The sequence below is a fragment of the Sphaeramia orbicularis genome, chromosome 13 (assembly GCF_902148855.1).
Source record: "Sphaeramia orbicularis chromosome 13, fSphaOr1.1, whole genome shotgun sequence".
Taxonomy (NCBI): domain Eukaryota; kingdom Metazoa; phylum Chordata; class Actinopteri; order Kurtiformes; family Apogonidae; genus Sphaeramia; species Sphaeramia orbicularis.
In genome coordinates, this window is record NC_043969.1 from 50,968,140 (window position 1) to 50,990,714 (window position 22,575).

A 22,575-nucleotide genomic window follows, 5' to 3' on the forward strand; every position below is an offset into this window, starting at 1 on the left:
GTATATTTCTGTGTACTTCTGTATATTTCTGTATACTTCTGTGTACTTCTGTATATTTCTGTGTACTTCTGTATATTTCTGTATACTTCTGTGTACTTCTGTATATTTCTGTATACTTCTGTATACTTCTGTGTACTTCTGTGTACTTCTGTGTACTTCTGTGTACTTCTGTATATTTCTGTATATTTCTGTGTACTTCTTTGTACTTCTGTATATTTCTGTGTACTTCTGTGTACTTCTGTATATTTCTGTGTACTTCTGTGTACTTCTGTATATTTCTGTGTACTTCTGTATATTTCTGTATACTTCTGTGTACTTCTGTATATTTCTGTGTACTTCTGTGTACTTCTGTATATTTCTGTATACTTCTGTGTACTTCTGTATATTTCTGTGTACTTCTGTATATTTCTGTATACTTCTGTGTACTTCTGTATATTTCTGTGTACTTCTGTGTACTTCTGTATGTACATATGGATAATACAGACAGTAAAACTGTCTTCGTCCTGTGCGTGTCAGACATCCGTTACTTCTCCTCACACTGGGGGAGCAGAACTTGGGCGGCTGTGGCTCAGTTGGTGAGCGCTGGTTCCAGTCCTGGTTCTGACTGTCCACATGTGGAACCCTGAACAGTTGGACCTGGTAGAGCCTTAGATGGCAGCAGACGCCCACTGGTGTATGAACGTGAATGGGAGTGTTTGTAAACCACTGTGGGCTCCATGAAGGTTAGAAACGGCACTATCGACCTTCTGCGCGTTACGTCACGCTCTGTTCGCGCCACAAATGAGCGCCATGACGGACGGTGGAAGTGCCAGACTGCACACTGAGCAGTAAACCGGCTAATATGGAATTTGATCTGAACGTTGTCGTTTTTGTTGGTTTTTTAACCTGCTTTCCACGTCCAGCGGTGGCACACAACAGTTCCATCCATGGTTTCAGCTGGTTCCAGACAGAGCCTGGATCTGATGGAGCTGATATTACAGACAGAACAGGCTGTGTTTGTGTCCACAGCATTAGCATTAGCTCCACCTAATGCTAGCTCGGTGGTAGACTGGGTTACCTCCTATGATCCACTGTGTTCCAGTGTGTGTCATCAGTCCCTTCAGTATCAGCTCTGCTGTTGTCCTGTCTGCCTTTGGACCAGCTCCACTATGTTCTATGTCCTACTGTTCTTGTCCTGATGCTGTTCCATGTGTTCTAGTGGTGGAACTGTTCATATGACTGTGTGTAGACAGTAGAACAGCAGACACTACAACAGCAGAGCTCATACTGAGGACACACACTCACATTATTACACAGTGTTGGTTCATTAGAGCTGCTTTTGGTTCCAGTCTGTTTGAGTTTGGATGGCATGATGAGGAAACATGTTCAAAACATACACAGCTAGCAAGCTAACGTTAGCTGTATCTGACCTTTACCATTATGAGATCCATTCCTCTGCCATGAGCGCAGTACAGCGACTGGGGAATCGAACCTGAGACTAAGAACTGGGATCATCCAGACTGTAGTCTGCTTTAGATCACACCTGTGTATGGGGACACTGCATTTAGAACAGAATGGAACAGATCGTCTGCTTTAAACTGGAGGATTTTGTTAGATCCGTAAACACACCAGGAGGCAGAAGGTATGGGTCTGTAGCTAGCCCTGCTATCGCTAGCTTCTCCAAATAGTGTTCTTTGTGCCGTCCACTAAGGTGAGTCACTTCGCAGGACAACTCCAAAACGTTATTTTCAGTGCTGTAGACAGAATCCGTCGCTCATTCGTTTGTTTGTTGTGTTGCTTTTGCCGTCCACCATGGAACTGCAGCCCTAGTCACATGATAACTGTGACGTTGGTGCAAAGGGTCAGTAGAAGTTCAGTTTATTTACTATTTTCTCCATAAAAATTTGTCTAATGGAAAAATGACAATTTTGCCAAAACTTGTTTTCGCGGAAAAGTTTTTGCGCTTGCAAGAGGTGGTTTTTCAGGCGTAGCGAAATTGGTATATGACCCAAAACTGTACTGGAAAGACCTGTGAGTCCATTTAGAGTCACCTGACCCAAACAAACAGATGTTAGAACAAGAGAAGAAGAGGAGTTGAACCCAAACATGTGTTTATGTGGGTTCTAATAGTTTGGGATTTTTTAGCTTACCGGCCAACAGGCCGTAAGCTATTGTCGTCTGTCACAAAAATTTCAATCATCTTCTTCTCTGAAACTACAATTCCAATTGACGTCAAACTTGGTATACAGCTTCTTTATGATGATGTCAACAAAAGTTAGTGAAATTATTTCGATCTGGATCTGATTCTGGATTTGGTGTGACTTTGAAAAATTTTCTCATTTTAAGAGATAGGAAGTGGATTGATCCAATAAATCAGTATCAATGATATCAAGTGTGAATTAGAATTTTTTACAGATCTGATTGGAATATGACCAAAACATGGACTATTTCTGTAATAGAATAAATACACAGAACTGGGGGAGAATAAATGGATCTGGATACATTTCCCAAAGCTTTGAATTTGGCCGGTAAGCTACAGGGCCATTGGTCCTATTTTTCATTATAGTTTAGTTTTATTTAGTTTTGACTTTTTTTTTCTCTAATTCAGTTCGTTTTAATTTGTTTTTAGAGCAGGTTTGATAGTTTTTATTAATTTTTGTTTTTTTTCTAAATGCTTAGTTTTAGTTTAGTTTTAGGATTAATTTCAGTTCAGTCGTCTCTTTTCTCTTCTTCTCTGTCGTCGTATTCAAATAAATCCCAGACAGGACTCTGCTGCTTTCTCCCAACTTTAGTCTCCATGTTTCCAGGTAGAGTGGGGACCAGAAGACGACTGGAAACCACAAGTGACGGACCGTCAAGTGTCATATGGTGCCACTGGATAAAATTGCTCGAATGAAATAAATCAATTTCATATCAATCCGACATTGACAAAGACGAAAACAAAGGGAATTTTATCCATAACTTTTTTCCGTTTTAGTTAGTTTTGTTAACACACAATACAGTTTCAGTTAGTTATTGTTTTTTTTTTCTTTTAATTATAGTTTTTATTTATTTCAGTTAACGAAAAGGTTTTTACAATTCTAGTTTTCGTCATTTCGTTAGTTTTCGTTCATGATAATAACCTTGGTTGACACACCAGGAAACCACATCAGTTTAGAATTTAGTAGGCGACAGAGGGGGAACCAGCATTCTAGATTCAAAACAACACAGATTTATGTTGGTTAGGGCGGCCATGGCTCAGATGGTAGAGCGGGTTGTTCAATAACCGAAGGGTTGGCGGTTCGAATCCCGCTCTGTCCATGTGCTATTGTGTCTTTGGGCAAGAAGTGCTACTACTCACACTGGTGTATGAATGTTCGGTGGTGGGAGGGGCCGTAGGCGCAAACTGTCTGCCCCAGGGCAGCTGTGGTTGTAGTTTACCCCCACCAGAGTGAGAATGTGAGAGTGAAAGAATAATGGATCCACTGTGCACCGTTTGAGTATGTGTTCATAGAAAAGCGCTATATAAATCTAATCCATTATTGTTATTATTATTATTCGTGTTCATGGAAGGACTTCTACTGACATCTACCAGAAGAAAGAAACTCATCAGCACATTTGGGATCGAATGGACAAACCAACATCACACACTTGTGTTTGGAACACATTTATATAAATATGGGACAGTTTAGCTCAGATGGACGATGGGAAAGAGACTAATGACTCGTTCTGCATCTGATTCCGTCTTAATGCGACTCGATCTGGGTTTACAGACAATAGATCTGCAAAATCTGATTTCAAAAATCTTACCAAGATTATTTTCACTTGTTCCAGAATAGCATTTATTGTCATTTGCCAGCACAGTACAGTGTACAGTACATCAAACGAAATTCAGATCGATGATTAGGGACATCGAGCCGCTGGAACCTAATTGCGCCACCACCGAATCCTTTCTTCGAAATTTGCAGTGAAGAACAGAGAGGATAATGCAAGCACATGCACTGGCAGATTTTTGGTTAAATCAAGATTTTTTTCTTTTTTTTTGCTTAATTCAAGATTTTGTTTTGCTTTATTCAAGATTATTTTTTTCTCAATTCAAGATTATTTTTGCTTAATTAAAGGTTTTTTTTTGCTTAATTAAAGATTTTTTTGCATGGTAACAAGCAGTCTAGATTCAAAACACAGATTTATGTTTGTGTTTACGGAAGGACTTCTACTGACATCTACCAGAAAAGACAAGAAAAACTAATCAGCACATTTGGGATTGAATGGACAAACTTGTGTTTGGAACACGTTTAGGAAACATCGGTAAAGTTTAGCTCAGATGGACCATGGACCAAAGGCACTACGGATGGGCCTGGGGTCCACACTTCATGAACAGCCGGTCTTTGTGGACCCGGGTCTATGGACTCAGCGGTCCTCTGGGGTTCTGTACACACCTTGGTTGCAGTACAGGCCTCCCCAGCCCTCCTTGCAGTTGCATTGCCAGGGTTGTTGGCAGGTTCCGTGGACGCAGCCGGGGTGTCGGGCGCACTCGTCGCATCGGTCGCCCTGCCAGCCCTGGCGACACACGCACTCCCCGGGAGAGTCGCAGAACCCGTGCATGTCACTGCACCCTGCGGCACAGATGGCTGATGGGAGGAGGTGGAGTTGGGGGGGGGGGGGGGGGGGGGGGGGGGGGGGGGGGGGGTCAAAGGAAGAGAGGGAAAAGGAGAAAGGGAAGGGTGAAAGAAAGAAAATGACTATGAGTGCATGTGTGTGTCTCATGTTCCGCAGTCGAAACACAAAACAACGAACCCCCCCCCCCCCCCCCAACACACACACACACACACCACACCTCCCTAACAAGTGCTGTTAAGTAGGTGAAACGAAGCAGCTGGCCCACACAACAAAGCAAACACATGCCGTCTCTTTTCACGCAAGGCAGCGCACATTAAGCTCCAGCGCGTGCCCCTGTTAAAGCTGGCGGGTTGAGGGGGGGGGGGGGTGCCTGGGGGGGGCAACCAGGGGCCCATTGTTGAGCTCAAAACAAAAGAGCCAACACACACACACTGCAAACGACAAGAAGCCGCTCAGATCTTTGTTGTGGTCTTGGTCTTCCACCAGGGCCAAGGACGGCGTCGACAACTGCTTGACTTAACAATTTACAGACCGCTGGAAAAAAAAAAAAAAAAAAAAAGAAGCGCCAAAGCTCCCATTATTCAGCCCCCGTCCGCCTTCCTCCCTCCTCCCTCCTCCCTCCTCCCTCCTCCCTCCTCCCTCCTCCCTCCCCCCTCTCAATCTGAAGAAACGTTAGAGGCAGAGTCAGGAGGAGGATGGGGTCACAGTACTGTAAAAAAAAAAAACTATGTAGGCTGATGTTTTTACTGTTGACATGCAATGGATCAACCAGCAAAAGCATGTCAACACCCACAACTGTATCAGCTGTGTCAACTGTGTCAACTGTATCAACTGTGTCAACTGTGTCAACTGCATCAACTGTGTCAACTGTATCGACTGTGTCAACTGTATCAACTGTGTCAACTGTATCAGCTGTGTCAACTGTGTCAACTGTATCAACTGTGTCAACTGTGTCAACTGCATCAACTGTGTCAACTGTATCGACTGTGTCAACTGTATCAACTGTATCAACTGTATCGACTGTGTCAACTGTATCAGCTGTGTCAACTGTGTCAACTGTATCAACTGTGTCAACTGTATCAACTGTGTCAACTGTGTCAACTGCATCAACTGTGTCAACTGTATCGACTGTGTCAACTGCATCAACTGTGTCAACTGTATCGACTGTGTCAACTGTATCAACTGTGTCAACTGCATCACCTGTGTCAACTGTATCAACTATATCAACTATATCAACTCTATCAACTGTATCAACTGCACCAACTATATCAACTGATTTAACTATGTCAACTGCATCAACTGTATCAACTATATCAACTGTATCAACTGCATCAACTATATACACTTCACCAACAATATCAACTGTATCAACAGCACCAACTATATCAACTGCACCAACTATATCAACTGTATTAACTTTATCAACTGCACCAACTATATCAACTGATTTAACTACGTCAACTGCATCAACTGTATCAACTATATCAACTGTATCAACTATATCAACTGCATCAACTATGTACACTTCACCAACAATATCAACTGTATCAACAGCACCAACTATATCAACTGTATTAACTTTATCAACTATATCAACTCTGTCAACTGAGTCAACTATATCAACTGTATCAACTGCACCAACTATATCAACTGTATCAACTATATCAACTTTATCAACTGTATCAACTGCACCAACTATATCAACTGCACCAACTATATCAACTGTATCAACTGATTCAACTATATCAACTGCACCAGCTATATCAACTGTATCAACTGCACCAACTATATCAATTATATCAACTGTATCAACTGCACCAACTATATCAACTGTATCAATTGATTCAACTATATCAACTGCACCAACTATATCAACTGTATCAACTGCACCAACTATATCAACTGTTTCAACTGCACCAACTATATCAACTGTATCAACTGATTCAACTATATCAACTGTTTCAACTGCACCAACTATATCAACTATATCAACTGCATCAACTATGTACACTTCACCAAGAATATCAACTGTATCAACAGCACCAACTATATCAACTGCACCAATTATATCAACTCTGTGAACTGATTCAACTATATCAACTGTATCAACTGCACCAATTATATCAACTGTATCAACTGATTCAACTATATCAACTGCACCAACTATATCAACTGTGTCAACTGCACCAACTACATCAACTATATCAACTGTATCAACTGCACCAACTATATCAACTGTATCAACTGCACCAACTATATCAACTGTTTCAACTGCACCAACTATATCAACTGTATCAACTGCACCAACTGCACCAACTATATCAACTATATCAACTGTATCAACTGTATCAACTGCATCAACTATATACACTTCAACAACATCAACTGCATCAACTGTATCAACTATATCAACAGCACCAACTATATCAACTGTATCAACTGTATCAACTGCACCAACTATATCAACTATATCAACAGCACCAACTATATCAACTATATCAACTGTATCAACTGCACCAAATATATCAACTACTGTATCAACTATATCAACTGTATCAACTGCACCAACTATATCAACTGCACCAACCATATGAACTGCATCAACTGATTCAACTATATCAGCTGATTCAATTATATCATCTGCATCAACTGCACCAACTATATCAACTGTATCAACTGCACCAACTATATCACCTATATAAACTATATTAATTGTATCAACTGTATCAACTAGATCAAGTATATCAACTATATGAACTGTATCAACTGCATCAACTTTATCAACTGTATCAACTGATTCAACTATTTCAACTGTATCAACTGCACCAGCTATATCAACTGTATCAACTGATTCAACTATATCAACTGTATCATCTGCACCAACTATATCGACTATATCAACTGTATCAACTATATCAACTATATTAACTGATTCAACTATATCAGCTGTATCAACTGCACCAACTATATCAACTATATCAACTGTATCAACTGCACCAACTATATCAACTCTATCAACTGATTCAACTATATCAACTGCACCATCTGTATCAAATATATCAACTGCACCAACTATATCAACTGTATCAACTATATCAACTGTATCAACTGCACCAACTATATCAACTCTATCAACTGATTCAACTATATCAACTGCACCAACTATATCAACTGTATCAACTATATCAACTGTATCAACTGCACAAACTATATCAGCTATATCAACTGTGTCAACTATATCAACTGTATCAATTGATTCAACTATATCAACTATATCAACTGTATCAACTATATCAAATGTATCAACTGCACCAACGATTTCATTTCATTTTATTCATTCATTCCGATCTAAATGATTGGAAAGGAACAGGATGAAGAAAACTTATAATACCTGCCCCTTTCTTGAAACATCTGCTTCCATCAGATAAGTTGCCATTACCGTTATTACAGTAAACCGTTTACATGATAGTCAATTCAAATAAAACAATTCTAACATCCATAAGTTAAATTATTTCATTACATGCTTTTATAAAGCTTCTCTATTCTTTCCTTATACAAACTCTTAAACTGAAAAAAATATTTGTCCAGCTCTTCTCTTCCTCTGCCAAAGAATTCCACATTCTGACAGCCACAACACAAATACACATTTGCTTCTCATTAGTCCGAACCCTTTGCTGTTTAAAATTAAACCTCCTTCTATGTTCTTCATCCTGTCATACTAAAACAAATCATCTCTGCAAATTTGCAAAAGTCCGTTTCTTGCTCTAAAGACAATCAACAATGTCCTTAATTCAGATAATTCTTTAAACGTAAATAATCCTGATTTAACAAACAACTCATTTGTATGTTCCCTGAAATTAACATTAGAAACAATGGCTTTGTGTTCCTCATATATGTGTTGCCCCATACTTCAATACAAGAACTCAAATATGGCAGAATAAGTGAACAACTATATCAACTGCATCAGCTGATTCAACTATATCAACTGCATCAACTATATACACTTCACCAACTATATCAACTATATCTACTGTATCAACTGCATCAACTGATTCAACTATATCAGCTGCATCAACTATATACACTTCACCAACTATATCTACTGTATCAACTGCATCAACTGATTCACCTATATCAAATGCATCAACTATATACACTTCACCAACTATATCAACTATATCAACTGTATTAACTGCACCAACTACATCAATGATATCAACTGTATCAACTGCGCCAACTATATCAACTACATCAATTGTATCAACTGTATCAACTATATCAATTGTATCAACTGCACCAACTATATCAACTATATCAGCTGTATCAACTGCACCACCTATATCAACTGTATCAACTGCACCAACTATATCAACTATATCAACTATATTAACTATATCAACTATATCAACTGCACTAACTACATCAACTCTATCAACTGATTCAACTATATCAACTGTATCAACTGTATCAACTACATCAACTGCATCAACTTTATACACTTCCCCAACTATATCAACTATATCAGCTGTATCAGCTATATATACTATATCAACTGTATCAACTGCACCAACTATATCAACTGTATCAACTATATCAATTTTATCAACTGCACCAACTATATCAACTGTATCAACTATATCAATTGTATCAACTGTATCAACTGCACTAACTGTATCAACTGATTCAACTATATCAACTATATCAGCTGTATCAACTGCACCACCTATATCAACTGTATCAACTGCACCAACTATATCAACTATATCAACTGCACTAACTACATTAACTCTATCAACTGATTCAACTATATCAACTGTATCAATTGTATCTACTACATCAACTGCATCAACTTTATACACTTCACCAACTATATCAACTGTATCAGCTATATATACTATATCAACTGTATCAACTGCACCTACTATATCAACTGTATCAACAATATCAACTATATCAATTGTATCAACTGCACCAACTATATCAACTGTATCAACTATATCAATTGTATCAACTGTATCAACTGCACCAACTGTATCAACTGATTCAACTATATCAACTATATTAATTGTATCAACTGTATCAACTAGATCAAGTATATCAACTATGTGAACTGTTTCAACTGCGCCAACTATATCAACTATATCAACTATATTAATTGTATCAACTGTATCAACTAGATCAAGTATATCAACCATATCAACTATGTGAACTGTATCAACTGCACCAACTTTATCAACTGTATCAACTGATTTAACTATTTCAACTGTATCAACTGCACCAACTATGTCAACTGTATCAACTGCACCAACTACAACAACTATATCAATTGTATCAACTGCACCAACTATATCAACTATATCAACTGCACCAACTATATCAACTGTATCAACTATATCAATTGCACCAATTATATCAACTATCAACTGTATCATATATATCAACTGTATCAACTGCATTAACTCCAACAACTGTATCAAAAGCATCAACTGTATCAACTATATTAACTATATCAACAGCATCAGCTATATCAACAATATCAATTGAAACAACTATATCAACTATGAGCTGTATCAAGTATATGAACTACATCAACCCTATCAACTGCACCGCCTATATCAACTGTATCAAAGGCATCAACTGTATCAATTATATTAACTGTATCATCTCTGTCAACTGTATCAACTATATCTACTGTATCAGCTGCATCAACTATATCAAAGGCATCAACAGCATCAACTGTATCAAAGGCATCAACTGTATCAACCGTATCAACGGAATCAACTATATCAGCTGCATCAACTGTGTAAACTACATCAACTGTATCAATTGCATGAACTGTATAAACTGTATCAACTGCATCAAAGGCATCAACTGTATCAACTATATCAACTGTATCAATGGCATTAGCTACATCAACTACATCAATTGTATAAAATACATCAACTGCATCAACTGCATGAACTGTATAAACTATATTGACTATATCAAAGGCATCAACTGTATCAACTATATCACCTGCATCAACCATATCAACTGCATCAACTGTATCAACTGTTTATACTGTACAAGTTGTATCAACTATACCAGCTGTATAAACTGCATCAGCTGTATAACCTATGTAAACTATATCAACTGTCTCAACTATATCAACTGCATCAACTGAATCAACTGTATCAAAGGCATCAACTGTATAAACCGTATCAGCGGAATCAACTATATCAACTGCATCAAAGGCATCAACTATATCAACTGCATCAACAGCGTCAACTGTATCAAAGGCATCAACTGTATCAACGGAAACAACTATATCAGCTGCATCAACTGTATAAATTACATCAACTGTATCAACTGCATCAACTGTATAAACTATATCAACTGCATCAAAGGCATCAACTCTATCAACTATATCAGTGGCATCAGCTATATCAACTGTATCAACTGTATAAACTACATCAACTGTATCAACTGCATGAACTGTATAAACTATATCAGCTGTATCAAAGGCATCAACTGTATCAACTATATCAACTGCCTCAACTGTTTAAACTGTACAAGTTGTTTCAAATATACCAGCTGTATACACTGCATCAACTGTATAAACTATGTAAACTATATCAACTGTCTCAACTATATTAACTGCATCAACTGAATCAATAGTATCAGCTGAATCAGCTATATCAACTGCATCACCTATATAAACTATATTAACTGTATGAAGTATATCAACTTTATAGAAAGATCTCATATTAACCCTTACACCTCCATGGACAGAAGACTTTTATTTTGCATTATTCAAACTATTGTTGTTAACTGAACCATGAAAACTGAACCAGGACACTGGTGTCAATAAAGGACAATTACATGTAATATTATTATTATTATTATTATTATTATAAACCCTGATGAACAGATTTTAGAAATGTTTCCACAGCTTGGTTTTACGTTGTTTTTTCTGAGAGTCTACATTTTTCTGATACTCCCTGTATATCCACTCTATCAATTGCATCAACTGCATCAACTACATAAACTGCATAAACTTTCAACTATATCAAGTGTATCATCTATACCAACTGTATCAACCTTATAATCTATATAAACTCAATAAACTGTATCAACTGCGTCAACTGTATCATCTATATCAACGATATAAACTGTATAAACTATATCGATTGTATCAATTGTATCATCTATATCAACTGTATCAATTGTATCATCTGTATCAACTGTATTAACTGTACCATCTACATCAACTGCACCAACAATATCAACTGTATCATCTATATCAGCTGTATCAACTACATCAACTGTATCAACTATATTAACAGTATAACATTTATCAGCTATATCAACTGTATCAACTATCATTTATATCAACTGTATAAACTTCATCAGCTGCAACAGATGTACCATCTATATTAACTGTATCATCTATATCAACTATATAAACTGTGTAAAGTGTATAAACCATATCAATTGTATCATCTATATCAACCATATAAACTGTGTAAACTGCATCAACTATATCAACTGTATCATCTGTATCAATTGTATCATCTGTATTAACTGTATCATCTATATCAGCTGTATCAACTACATCGACTACTTCAGCTGTATAAACTGTATCAACAGTATTAACTGTATCATCTATATCAATTGTCTAATCTATATCAAGAGCATCAGCTGTGTAAACTGAATCAACTGCATCCACTATATCAACTGCATCATCTATATCAACTGTATCAACTGTATAATCAATATTAACTGCATTAACTGTGTAAACTGTATCAACTGCATCAACTATATCAACTGTATAATCAATATCAACTGCATCATCTATATCAACTTTATAATCAATATCATCTGCATCAACCGTGTAAACTGTATCAACTGCATCAACTATATCATCTGCATCATATATATCAACTGTGTAATCAATATCAACTGCATCAACTGTGTACACTGTATAAACTGCATCAACTGTGTCATCTAAAATGGTAAACACCTTCATGGAGCCTAAAGTGCTTTCCAAACCCTCACATTCACCCATTCACACACACACACACACACACACACACACACACACCAGTATGTGCCAGGTCCTACTGGGAGACATTAGGGTTCAGTGTATTGCCCAAGGACACTTCGACAGGTGGACAGTCAGAGCCAGGATTTGAACCACTGACCCTTCGGTCATTGGACAACCTGCTCCACCAACTGGACCACAGCTGCCCTGTTGTATACATCTGAATCAACTGTGTAAACTGTATCAACTGTTCATCTACATCAACTGTGTCAAATACATAAACTGTATATAATACATATCCATCCATCCATCCATCCATCTTCTGCTTTATCCGGGGCTGGGTCATGGGGGTAACAGTCTCAGCAGGGACGCCCAGACTTCCCTCTCCCCAGACTCCTCCTCCGGTTCTTCCGGGGGGACCCCGAGGCGTTCCCAGTCCAGCCCACAGACATGGTCTGTCCAGCGTGTCCTAGGTCTTCCCCGAGGTCTCCTCCCGGTGGGACATGCCTGGAACACCTCCCCGGGGAGGCGTCCAGGAGGGATCCGAAACAGATGCCCGCGCCACCTCAGCTGGCCCCTCTGGATGTGGATGTGTATATAATCTATCAACTGTATAAACTGTATCTATATCAACTGTATCAACAGTATCACCTACATCAACTATATCAACTGTATATAATAAATCAATCCTATAAACTGTATCTATATAAACTGTATCAACTATGTATACTGTATAAAGTGTATCTATATCAACTGTATCATCTATATCAACTATGTCAACTGTATCAACTATGTAAATTGGATCAAATGTATAAAATATATCAACTGGATAAACTTTATTAACTATGTCAACTGTATCGACTGTATCATCTACATCAACTGTGTCAACTGTATCCTCTATATCAACTATGTCAACTGTATCAACTATGTAAATTGGATCAAATGTATAAAATATATCAACTGGATAAACTTTATTAACTATGTCAACTGTATCGACTGTATCATCTACATCAACTGTGTCAACTGTATCAACTGTATCAACTGTATCATCTATATCAACTATGTCAACTGTATCAACTATGAAAATTGGATCAAATGTATAAAATATATCAAATGGATAAACTTTATCAACTATGTCAGCTGTATCAACTGTATCATCTACATCAACTGTATCAACTATATCAACTGGAAAAAACATATCAACTATAGCATCGATATCAACCGTCTCATCTATATCAACTACATCAACTGTATCATCTATATCAACTGTAACAACTATATAAACTGTATCAAATGTATAAAATACATCAACTATGTAAACTGTATCAACTATGTCAGCTGTATTAACTGCATCAACTGCATCATCTATATTAACTGTAAAAACTACATAAACTGTATCAACGGTATCAACTGCATCATCTATATCAGTTTTATCAACTGTATAAACTGTGTCATCTGTATAAAATGCATCAACTGCATCAAATGTATCAACTATATTAACTGTATCAAGTGTATAAAATATATTAACTGTACTAACTGTATCGTCGACATCAACTCTATCAACTATATCAATTATTTCAACTTAATCATTTGAATAAACTATATCAACTGTATCAACTATATCAACTGCACCAACTATATCAACTGTATAAATTGTATCATCTGCATAAAACGTATCAACTGCATCAATTGTATCAATATATCAACTGTATCAAATAAATCAACTATATTTTCTATATCAACAGTATCATCTACATCAACTGTAACAACTATATCATCAATATCAACTATAACAACTGTATCAACTGTATAAAATACATCAACTATGTCAACTGTTGCAACTGCATCACCTGTATCATCTATATCAACTGTAACAACTGTATAAAGTATATCAACAGTAATAACTGTATGAACTATAGCAATGGTATCAATCATCTATATCAATTGTTTCAACTGTATAAACTGTATCATCTGTATAAAATGAACCACCTGCATCAACTGTATCAACTATATCAACTATATCAAGTGTATAAAATATATCAACTGTGTTAACTATATCAACTGTATCATCTACATCAACTGCATCAACTCTATCAACTGTATCAACTATATCAAGTGCGTCAACTGTATGAACTATATCAACTGTATCAACTGCATTAAACGTATAGACTGTATCAACTGTAAAAATTGTATCATCTGTATAAAACATATCAACTGCATCAACGGTATCAATTGTATCAACATATCAACTGTATAAAATAAATCAACTGTATCAACGGTATCATCTACATCAATTGTAACAAGATCATCTATATCAACTGTATCACCTATATCAACTGTAACAACTGTATCAACTATATCAATTATATCAGCTGCATCAACTGTATGAACTATATCAACTGTATCAACTATAGGATCTGTATCAACTGTATCATCTACATCAGCTGTAACAACTACATCAACTATATCAACTGTACCAACTGCATCATCTATATCAACTGTAACAACTATATCAACTGTATCCGGTGTATCAACTGTATAAATTGTAACATCTGTATGAAACATATGCACTGCATCAACGGTATCAACTGTATCAACATATGAAGTGTGTAAAATAAATCAGCTGTATCAACTATATCAACGGTTTAATCAACATCAATTATAACAACAAGATCATCTATATCAACTGTATCATCTATATCAACTGTAACAACTGTATCAATTATATCAACTGCATCAACTATATCAGCTGTGTCAACTGCATCTATTGTGTCAACTGCATCAACTGTATCAACTATATCAATTGTATTAACTATATCAACTGCATCAACTATATAAACTGTATCAACTGTATAAATTGTATCATCTGTATAAAACATATCAACTGCATCAATGGTATCAATTGTATCAACATATCAACTGTATAAAGTAAATCAACTGTATCTACTATATCACCTATATCAACTGTATCAGCTACATCGACTGTAACAACAAGATCATCTATATCAACTGTAACAACTGTATCAACTATATCAACTGCATCAACTATATAAACTGTATCAACTATATCAGCTGCATCAACTGTATGATCGATATCAACTGTATCAACGGTATCATCTACATCAACTGTAACAACTATTTCATCTATATCAACTGCATCATCTATATCAACTGTAACAACTATATCAACTGTATCCGATGTGTCAACTGTATGAATTGAATCATCTGTATAAAACATATCAACTGCATCAATGGTATCAACTGTATCAACATATCAGCTGTGTAAAATAAATCAGCTGTATCAACTATATCAACGGTATCATCGACATCAATTGTAACAACAAGATCATCTATATCAACTGTGTCATCTGTATCAACTGTAACAACTGTATCAGCTATATCAACTGCATCAACTGTATAAACTGTACCAACAATATCAGCTGCATCAACTTTATGAACTATATCAACTGTATCAACTATATCATCGATATCAACTGCATTAATGGTATCATCTACAGGAACTGTAACAACTATATCATCTATGTAAACTGTATCAACTGTATCATGTATATCAACTGTATCAACGGTATCATCTACATCAATTGTAACAACAAGATGATCTATATCAACGGTATCATCTGCATCAACTGTAACAACTATATCATCTATATAAACTGTATCAACTGCATCATCTATATCAACTGTAACAACTATATCAACTGTATCCGGTGTATCAACTGTATCCGGAGTATCAACTGTATAAATTGTATCATCTGTATAAAACATATCAACTGCATCAACGGTATCAACTGTATCAACATATCAACTGTGTAAAATAAATCAACTGTGTCATCTATGTCAACTGTAAAAACTGTATCAACTATATTCACTACATCAGCGGTATAAACTGTATCAACTATATCAGCTGCATCAACTGTATGAACTACATCAACTGCATCAACTATATCATCTATATCAACTGTAACAACTACACAAACTATATCAACTGCATCGACTGCATCATCTACATCAACTGTATCAGCTATAACAACTGTATCATCTACATCAACTATATCAACTTTATCAACTACATCAACTTTTGCATCTACATCAATTGTATCATCTACATCAACTATATCAACTGTCACAACTATATCAACATTATCAGCAGCATCAGCTCTATCATCAATATCAACTGAATCAACTGTCACAACAATATCAACTCCACCAACTGTATCAAGTTTATAAAATATACCAGCTGTATAAACTATATCAACTGCATCAACTGTATGAACTATATCAACTGTATTAACTGTATAAAACATATCAACTGTAGTAACTGTATCAACTATATCAACTGTCTAATCTAAATCAACTGTATGAAATATATTAACTGTGTGTACTGTATCTATATCAACTATAACAACTGTATCATCTACATAAACTGTATCAACTATATCAACTGTATAAAATATATCAACTATATCAACTACATCAACTGTATCAACTGTATAAAGTTCATAAAATATATTAACTATATCAACTGTATCAACTGCATTAACTGGATCACCTACATCATCTGTATCAATTGCATCAACTGTAACAACTATATCAAATGTATCAGCTGTATTGACTGCATCATCTACATCAAGTATATCAACTTTATCAACTGCATCACCTATATCATCTAAATTACTGAACCAACGATATCAACTGTATAAACTGTCACAACTATATCAAATATATCAGCTGCATCAACTCCATCATCTATATCAACTGTATCAACTATATCAATTGCACCAACTGTATCAAGTTTATAAAATATATCAACGGTATCAACTATATCAACTGCATCAACTGCATAACATATATCAACTGTACTGACTGCATCAACTACATCATCGACATCAGCTGTATCAACTTTATCACCGACATCAACTATATCAACTGTATAAAATATATGAACTGCATCAACTGTATCATCTATATCAACTATATCAGCTGTTCATCTATATCAACTGTATCATCTACATCAACTGAATCACCTGTATCACCTGTATAGAATATATCAGCTGTATAAACTGTATCTCTTTCAGCTGTATCAACTGTGTCATCTATATCAACTGTATCACCTATATCACCTGTATAGAATATATCAACTGTATAAACTGTATCTCTTTCAACTGTGTCATCTACATCAACTGTATCAACTATATCAACTGCATTAACTGTATCATCTACATCAATTATGTCAACTGTATCAATTGCATCAACTGAATCACCTATATCAACTGTAACAACTACATCAACTGTAGCATCTACATCTCCTGTATCAACTATATCAACTGTGTAAAATATATCAACTGTATGAACTGAATCAACTGTATAATCTAAATCAACTGTAACAACTATATCAGCTGTATCAACTGTATCATCTACCTCAACTGTATCAACTGTGTAACATATATCAACTGTGTCAAGTGAATCAACCGTATAATCTATATCAACTGTAACAACTATATCAACTGTATTAACTGTATCATCTACATCAACTGTATAAAATTAATCTACTGTATCAACTGCATCAACTGTATCATCTTTATCATCTTTAAATAATATATCAACTGTATCAACAATATCAACTGCATCAATTATCACCGGTATCAACTGTATCAACCATATCAACTGCATCAAGTGTATCATCTACATCAACTGTATCAACTTTATAAAATATATCAACTGGATCAACTGGATCATCTACATAAACTGAAACAACTGCATCAACTGTGTTAACTATATTAACTATATCAACTGTGTGAACTGCATCAATTGCATCAACTGCATCACCTGTATAAACTGTATCATGTTTATGAACAACATAAATTGTTTCAACTGTATAAATGATAAACTGCACCAACTGTATAAACTATATAAGTTGTATAAACTATATAAGTTGTATAAACTATATAAGTTGTATAAAGTGTATACATAAGATAAGGACATGGAAGTGATGGATGAAACAGCAAAACAAGAACATACACAGATTACATTTTTGGGTTAGGTATTTGAATGTATATTATATATAATTATATAATTATATTATATATGGTGTGAGGATAAAGAAATAGAGTAAAATAAATAAAATAACAAAATAATAAAATTAAGTAAAATAAAATAAAATAAAATAAGGCAGATCACCCCCCCACACCCCCCAGAATGTCATCATGTGTTCCTTGTGCCAGTGTGGGAGGCCTCGGTGTGCAGACTTACGGTCAGAGCAGTACTCCCCCCTCCACCCCTCCAGGCACCGCCGACTCCCCTCCTCGTCGCAGGTGTAGTGTCCGAAGGTGTCGTTCCGTGGGCGGCAGTAGGCGGAGCATGCGTCACCATGGTAATACTCGTTACATACCACGTGGTAGGAGTAGCGCAGCTCGCTCTGGTTCCCAAAGTGCACGTCCTGGGCCCAGTCCTCCCCCACTGTCAGCCTGCGGCGCGTGGCCAGGCGGCTGATCAGGTTGTTCTGGTTGCCTGGATACGGGACGGAAGAGGACGTTTAGCGCGTCCGTCCGGTATGACGACTTTATTCACTCCTGTCACATTTATCGTAGAGTGCGTATTTAACGTAAACACAGATAAACCCAGCATCCCAAACACAGCAGTGGTCTGTTCACCCTGGAACAGCTGAGTCTAGCCTCACTTCTGAACTAGTACAGGACAGTCAGCCCCAGGTCTGAGGTCCAATGTGGTCTACAGGGTCTGGAAGGTCCAATGTGGTCTACAGGGTCTGGAAGGTCCAATGTAGTCTACAGGGTCTGGAAGGTCCAATGTGGTCTACAGGGTCTGGAAGGTCCAATGTAGTCTACAGGGTCTGGAAGGTCCAATGTGGTCTACAGGGTCTGGAAGGTCCAATGTGGTCTACAGGGTCTGGAAGGTCCAATGTGGTCTACAGGGTCTGGAAGGTCCAATGTGGTCTACAGGGTCTGGAAGGTCCAATGTGGTCTACAGGGTCTGGAAGGTCCAATGTAGTCTACAGGGTCTGGAACGTCCAATGTGGTCTACAGGGTCTGGAAGGTCCAATGTGGTCTACGGGGTCTGGAAGGTCCAATGTGGTCTACAGGGTCTGGAAGGTCCAATGTAGTCTACAGGGTCTGGAAGGTCCAATGTGGTCTACAGGGTCTGGAAGGTCCAATGTGGTCTACAGGGTCTGGAAGGTCCAATGTGGTCTACAGGGTCTGGAAGGTCCAATGTGGTCTACGGGGTCTGGAAGGTCCAATGTAGTCTACAGGGTCTGGAGGGTCCAATGTGGTCTACAGAGTCTGGAAGGTCCAATGTGGTCTACGGGGTCTGGAAGGTCCAATGTGGTCTACAGGGTCTGGAAGGTCCAATGTGGTCTACAGGGTCTGGAAGGTCCAATGTGGTCTACGGGGTCTGGAAGGTCCAATGTAGTCTACGGGGTCTGGAAGGTCCAATGTGGTCTACGGGGTCTGGAAGGTCCAATGTGGTCTACAGGGTCTGGAGGGTCCAATGTGGTCTACAGGGTCTGGAAGGTCCAAAGTGGTCTACAGGGTCTGGAAGGTCCAATGTGGTCTACAGGGTCTGGAAGGTCCAATGTAGTCTACAGGGTCTGGAAGGTCCAATGTGGTTTACGGGGTCTGGAAGGTCCAATGTGGTCTACAGGGTCTGGAAGGTCCAATGTAGTCTACAGGGTCTGGAAGGTCCAATGTGGTCTACGGGGTCTGGAAGGTCCAATGTGGTCTACAGGGTCTGGAGGGTCCAATGTGGTCTACAGGGTCTGGAAGGTCCAATGTGGTCTACAGGGTCTGGAAGGTCCAATGTGGTCTACAGGGTCTGGAGGGTCCAATGTGGTCTACAGAGTCTGGAAGGTCCAATATGGTCTACAGGATCTGTCAGGTCCACCTGCTTTGTTCAGTTCCATGAAATCATGGAACTAATATAAGGAATGATGTTCAAAGAGATCATGTGGATTTGGACAGGGGTCTGGACCAGCATGCATAGGGGTCTAAGGGGACCAAAGGAAGGTTGTAATGGGATCAAATACAGGTTCTACTGGGACCAAAGGAAGGTTCTGATGGGACCAAAGGAAGGTTCTAATTGGACCAAAGGAAGGTTCTGATGGGACCAAAGGAAGGTTCTAATTGGACCAAAGAAAGGTTCTAATGGGACCAAAGAAAGGTTCTAATAGGGCCACAGGCAGGTTCTAATTGCACCAAAGGAAGTTTCTAATGGGACCAAAGGAAGGTTCTAATAGGACCAAAGGAATGTTCTAATGGGACCAAAGAAAGGTTCTAATGGGACCACAGGCAGGTTCTAATTGGACCAAAGGAAGGTTCTAATGGCACCATAGGAAGGTTTTAATGGGACCAAAGGAAGGTTCTAATGGGACCAAAGGCAGGTTCTAATGGGACCAAAGGCAGGTTCGACTGGGACCAAAGGAAGATTCTAATTGGACCAAAGGCAGGTTCTAATGGGATCAAATGCAGGTTCTAATGGGATCAAATGCAGGTTCTAATGGGACCAAAGGAAGATTCTAATGGGACCAAAGGCATGTTCTAATGGGACCAAAGGAAGGTTCGAATGGGACCAGAGGAGGGTTCTAATGGGATCAAATACAGGTTGTGATGGGACCAAAAGAAGGTTCTAATGGGACTTAAGGCATATTCTAATAGGACCAAAGGAAGATTCTGATGGGATCAAATACAGGTTCTAATGGGACCAAAGGAAGGTTCCACTGGGACCAAAGGCAGGTTCTAATGGGACCAAAGGAAGGTTCGAATGGGACCAAAGGAAGGTTCTAATGGGACCAGAGGAAGGTTCTAATGGGATCAAATACAGGTTCTGATGGGACCAAAGGAAGGTTCTAATGGGACCAAAGGCATGTTCTAATCAGACCAAAGGAAGGTTCTGATGGGATCAAATACAGGTTCTAATGGGAACAAAGGAAGGTTCTAATGTGACAAAAGGAAGGTTCTAATAGGACTAAAGGAAGGTTCTAGTGGGACCCAAAGGAAGGTTCTAGTGAGATCAAAGGAAGGTTCTGATGGGACTAAAGGAAGGTTCTAATCGGACAAAAGGAAGGTTCTAATGGGACCAGAGGAAAGTTCTAATGAGACAAAAGGAAGGTTCTAATGGGACTAAAGGCAACTTCTAATGGGACCAAAGGAAGGTTCTAATGGGAAAAGGAATGTTCTAGTAGGACCAAAGGAAGGTTCTAATGGGATCAAATACAGGTTCTAATGGGACAAAAGGCAAGTTCTAATGGGACCAAAGGACAGTTCTTATGGGACCACAGGAAGGTTCTAATGAGACAGAAAGAAGGTTCTAATGGGATCCAAAGGCAGGTTCTAATGGGACCACAGAAAGGTTCTAATGGGACCAAAGGGAGGTTCTAATGGGACCAAAAGAAGGTTCTAATGGGACCAAAGGAAGGTTCTAATGGGACCAAAAGAAGGTTCTAATGGGATCCAAAGGCAGGTTCTAATGGGACCACAGAAAGGTTCTAATGGGACCAAAGGAAGGTTCTAATGGGACCAAAAGAAGGTTCTAATGGGACCAAAGGAAGGTTCTAATGGGACCACAGAAATGTTCTAATGGGACCAAAGGAAGGTTCTAATGGGATCAAAGGAAGGTTCTGATCGGACCAAAGGAATGTTCTAATAGGACCAGAGGAAGGTTCTAATGGGACCAAAGGAAAGTTCTACTGGGACCAAAGGAAGGTTCTAATGGGACCAGAGGAAGGTTATAATGGGATCAAATACAGGATCTAATGGGACCAAAGGCAGGTTCTAATGGGATCAAAGGAAGGTTCTACTGGGACCAAAGAAAGGAAATGGGACCAAAGGCAGGTTCTGATCGGACCAAAGGAAGGTTCTGATGGGACCAAAGGAAGGTTCTAGTGGGACCCAAAGGAAGGTTCTAGTGGGACCAAAGGAAGGTTCTAATGGGACCAAAGGACG

The 22,575-nt window shown here is 38.0% G+C and overlaps 1 protein-coding gene across 1 annotated transcript in view; it reads right to left on the minus strand.

Annotated features, from left to right (window-relative positions):
- Nucleotides 1-22,575, minus strand: part of dlc (deltaC) — a 72,738-nt gene that overhangs the window by 41,679 nt on the left and 8,484 nt on the right. The window contains exons 4-5 of the mRNA XM_030152792.1: nt 18,872-19,129; nt 4,398-4,589 (exon numbers count right to left, since the gene is read on the minus strand). Coding sequence (XP_030008652.1) covers nt 4,398-4,589; nt 18,872-19,129 — 450 coding nt within the window. The remainder of the gene's footprint in view (nt 1-4,397; nt 4,590-18,871; nt 19,130-22,575) is intronic.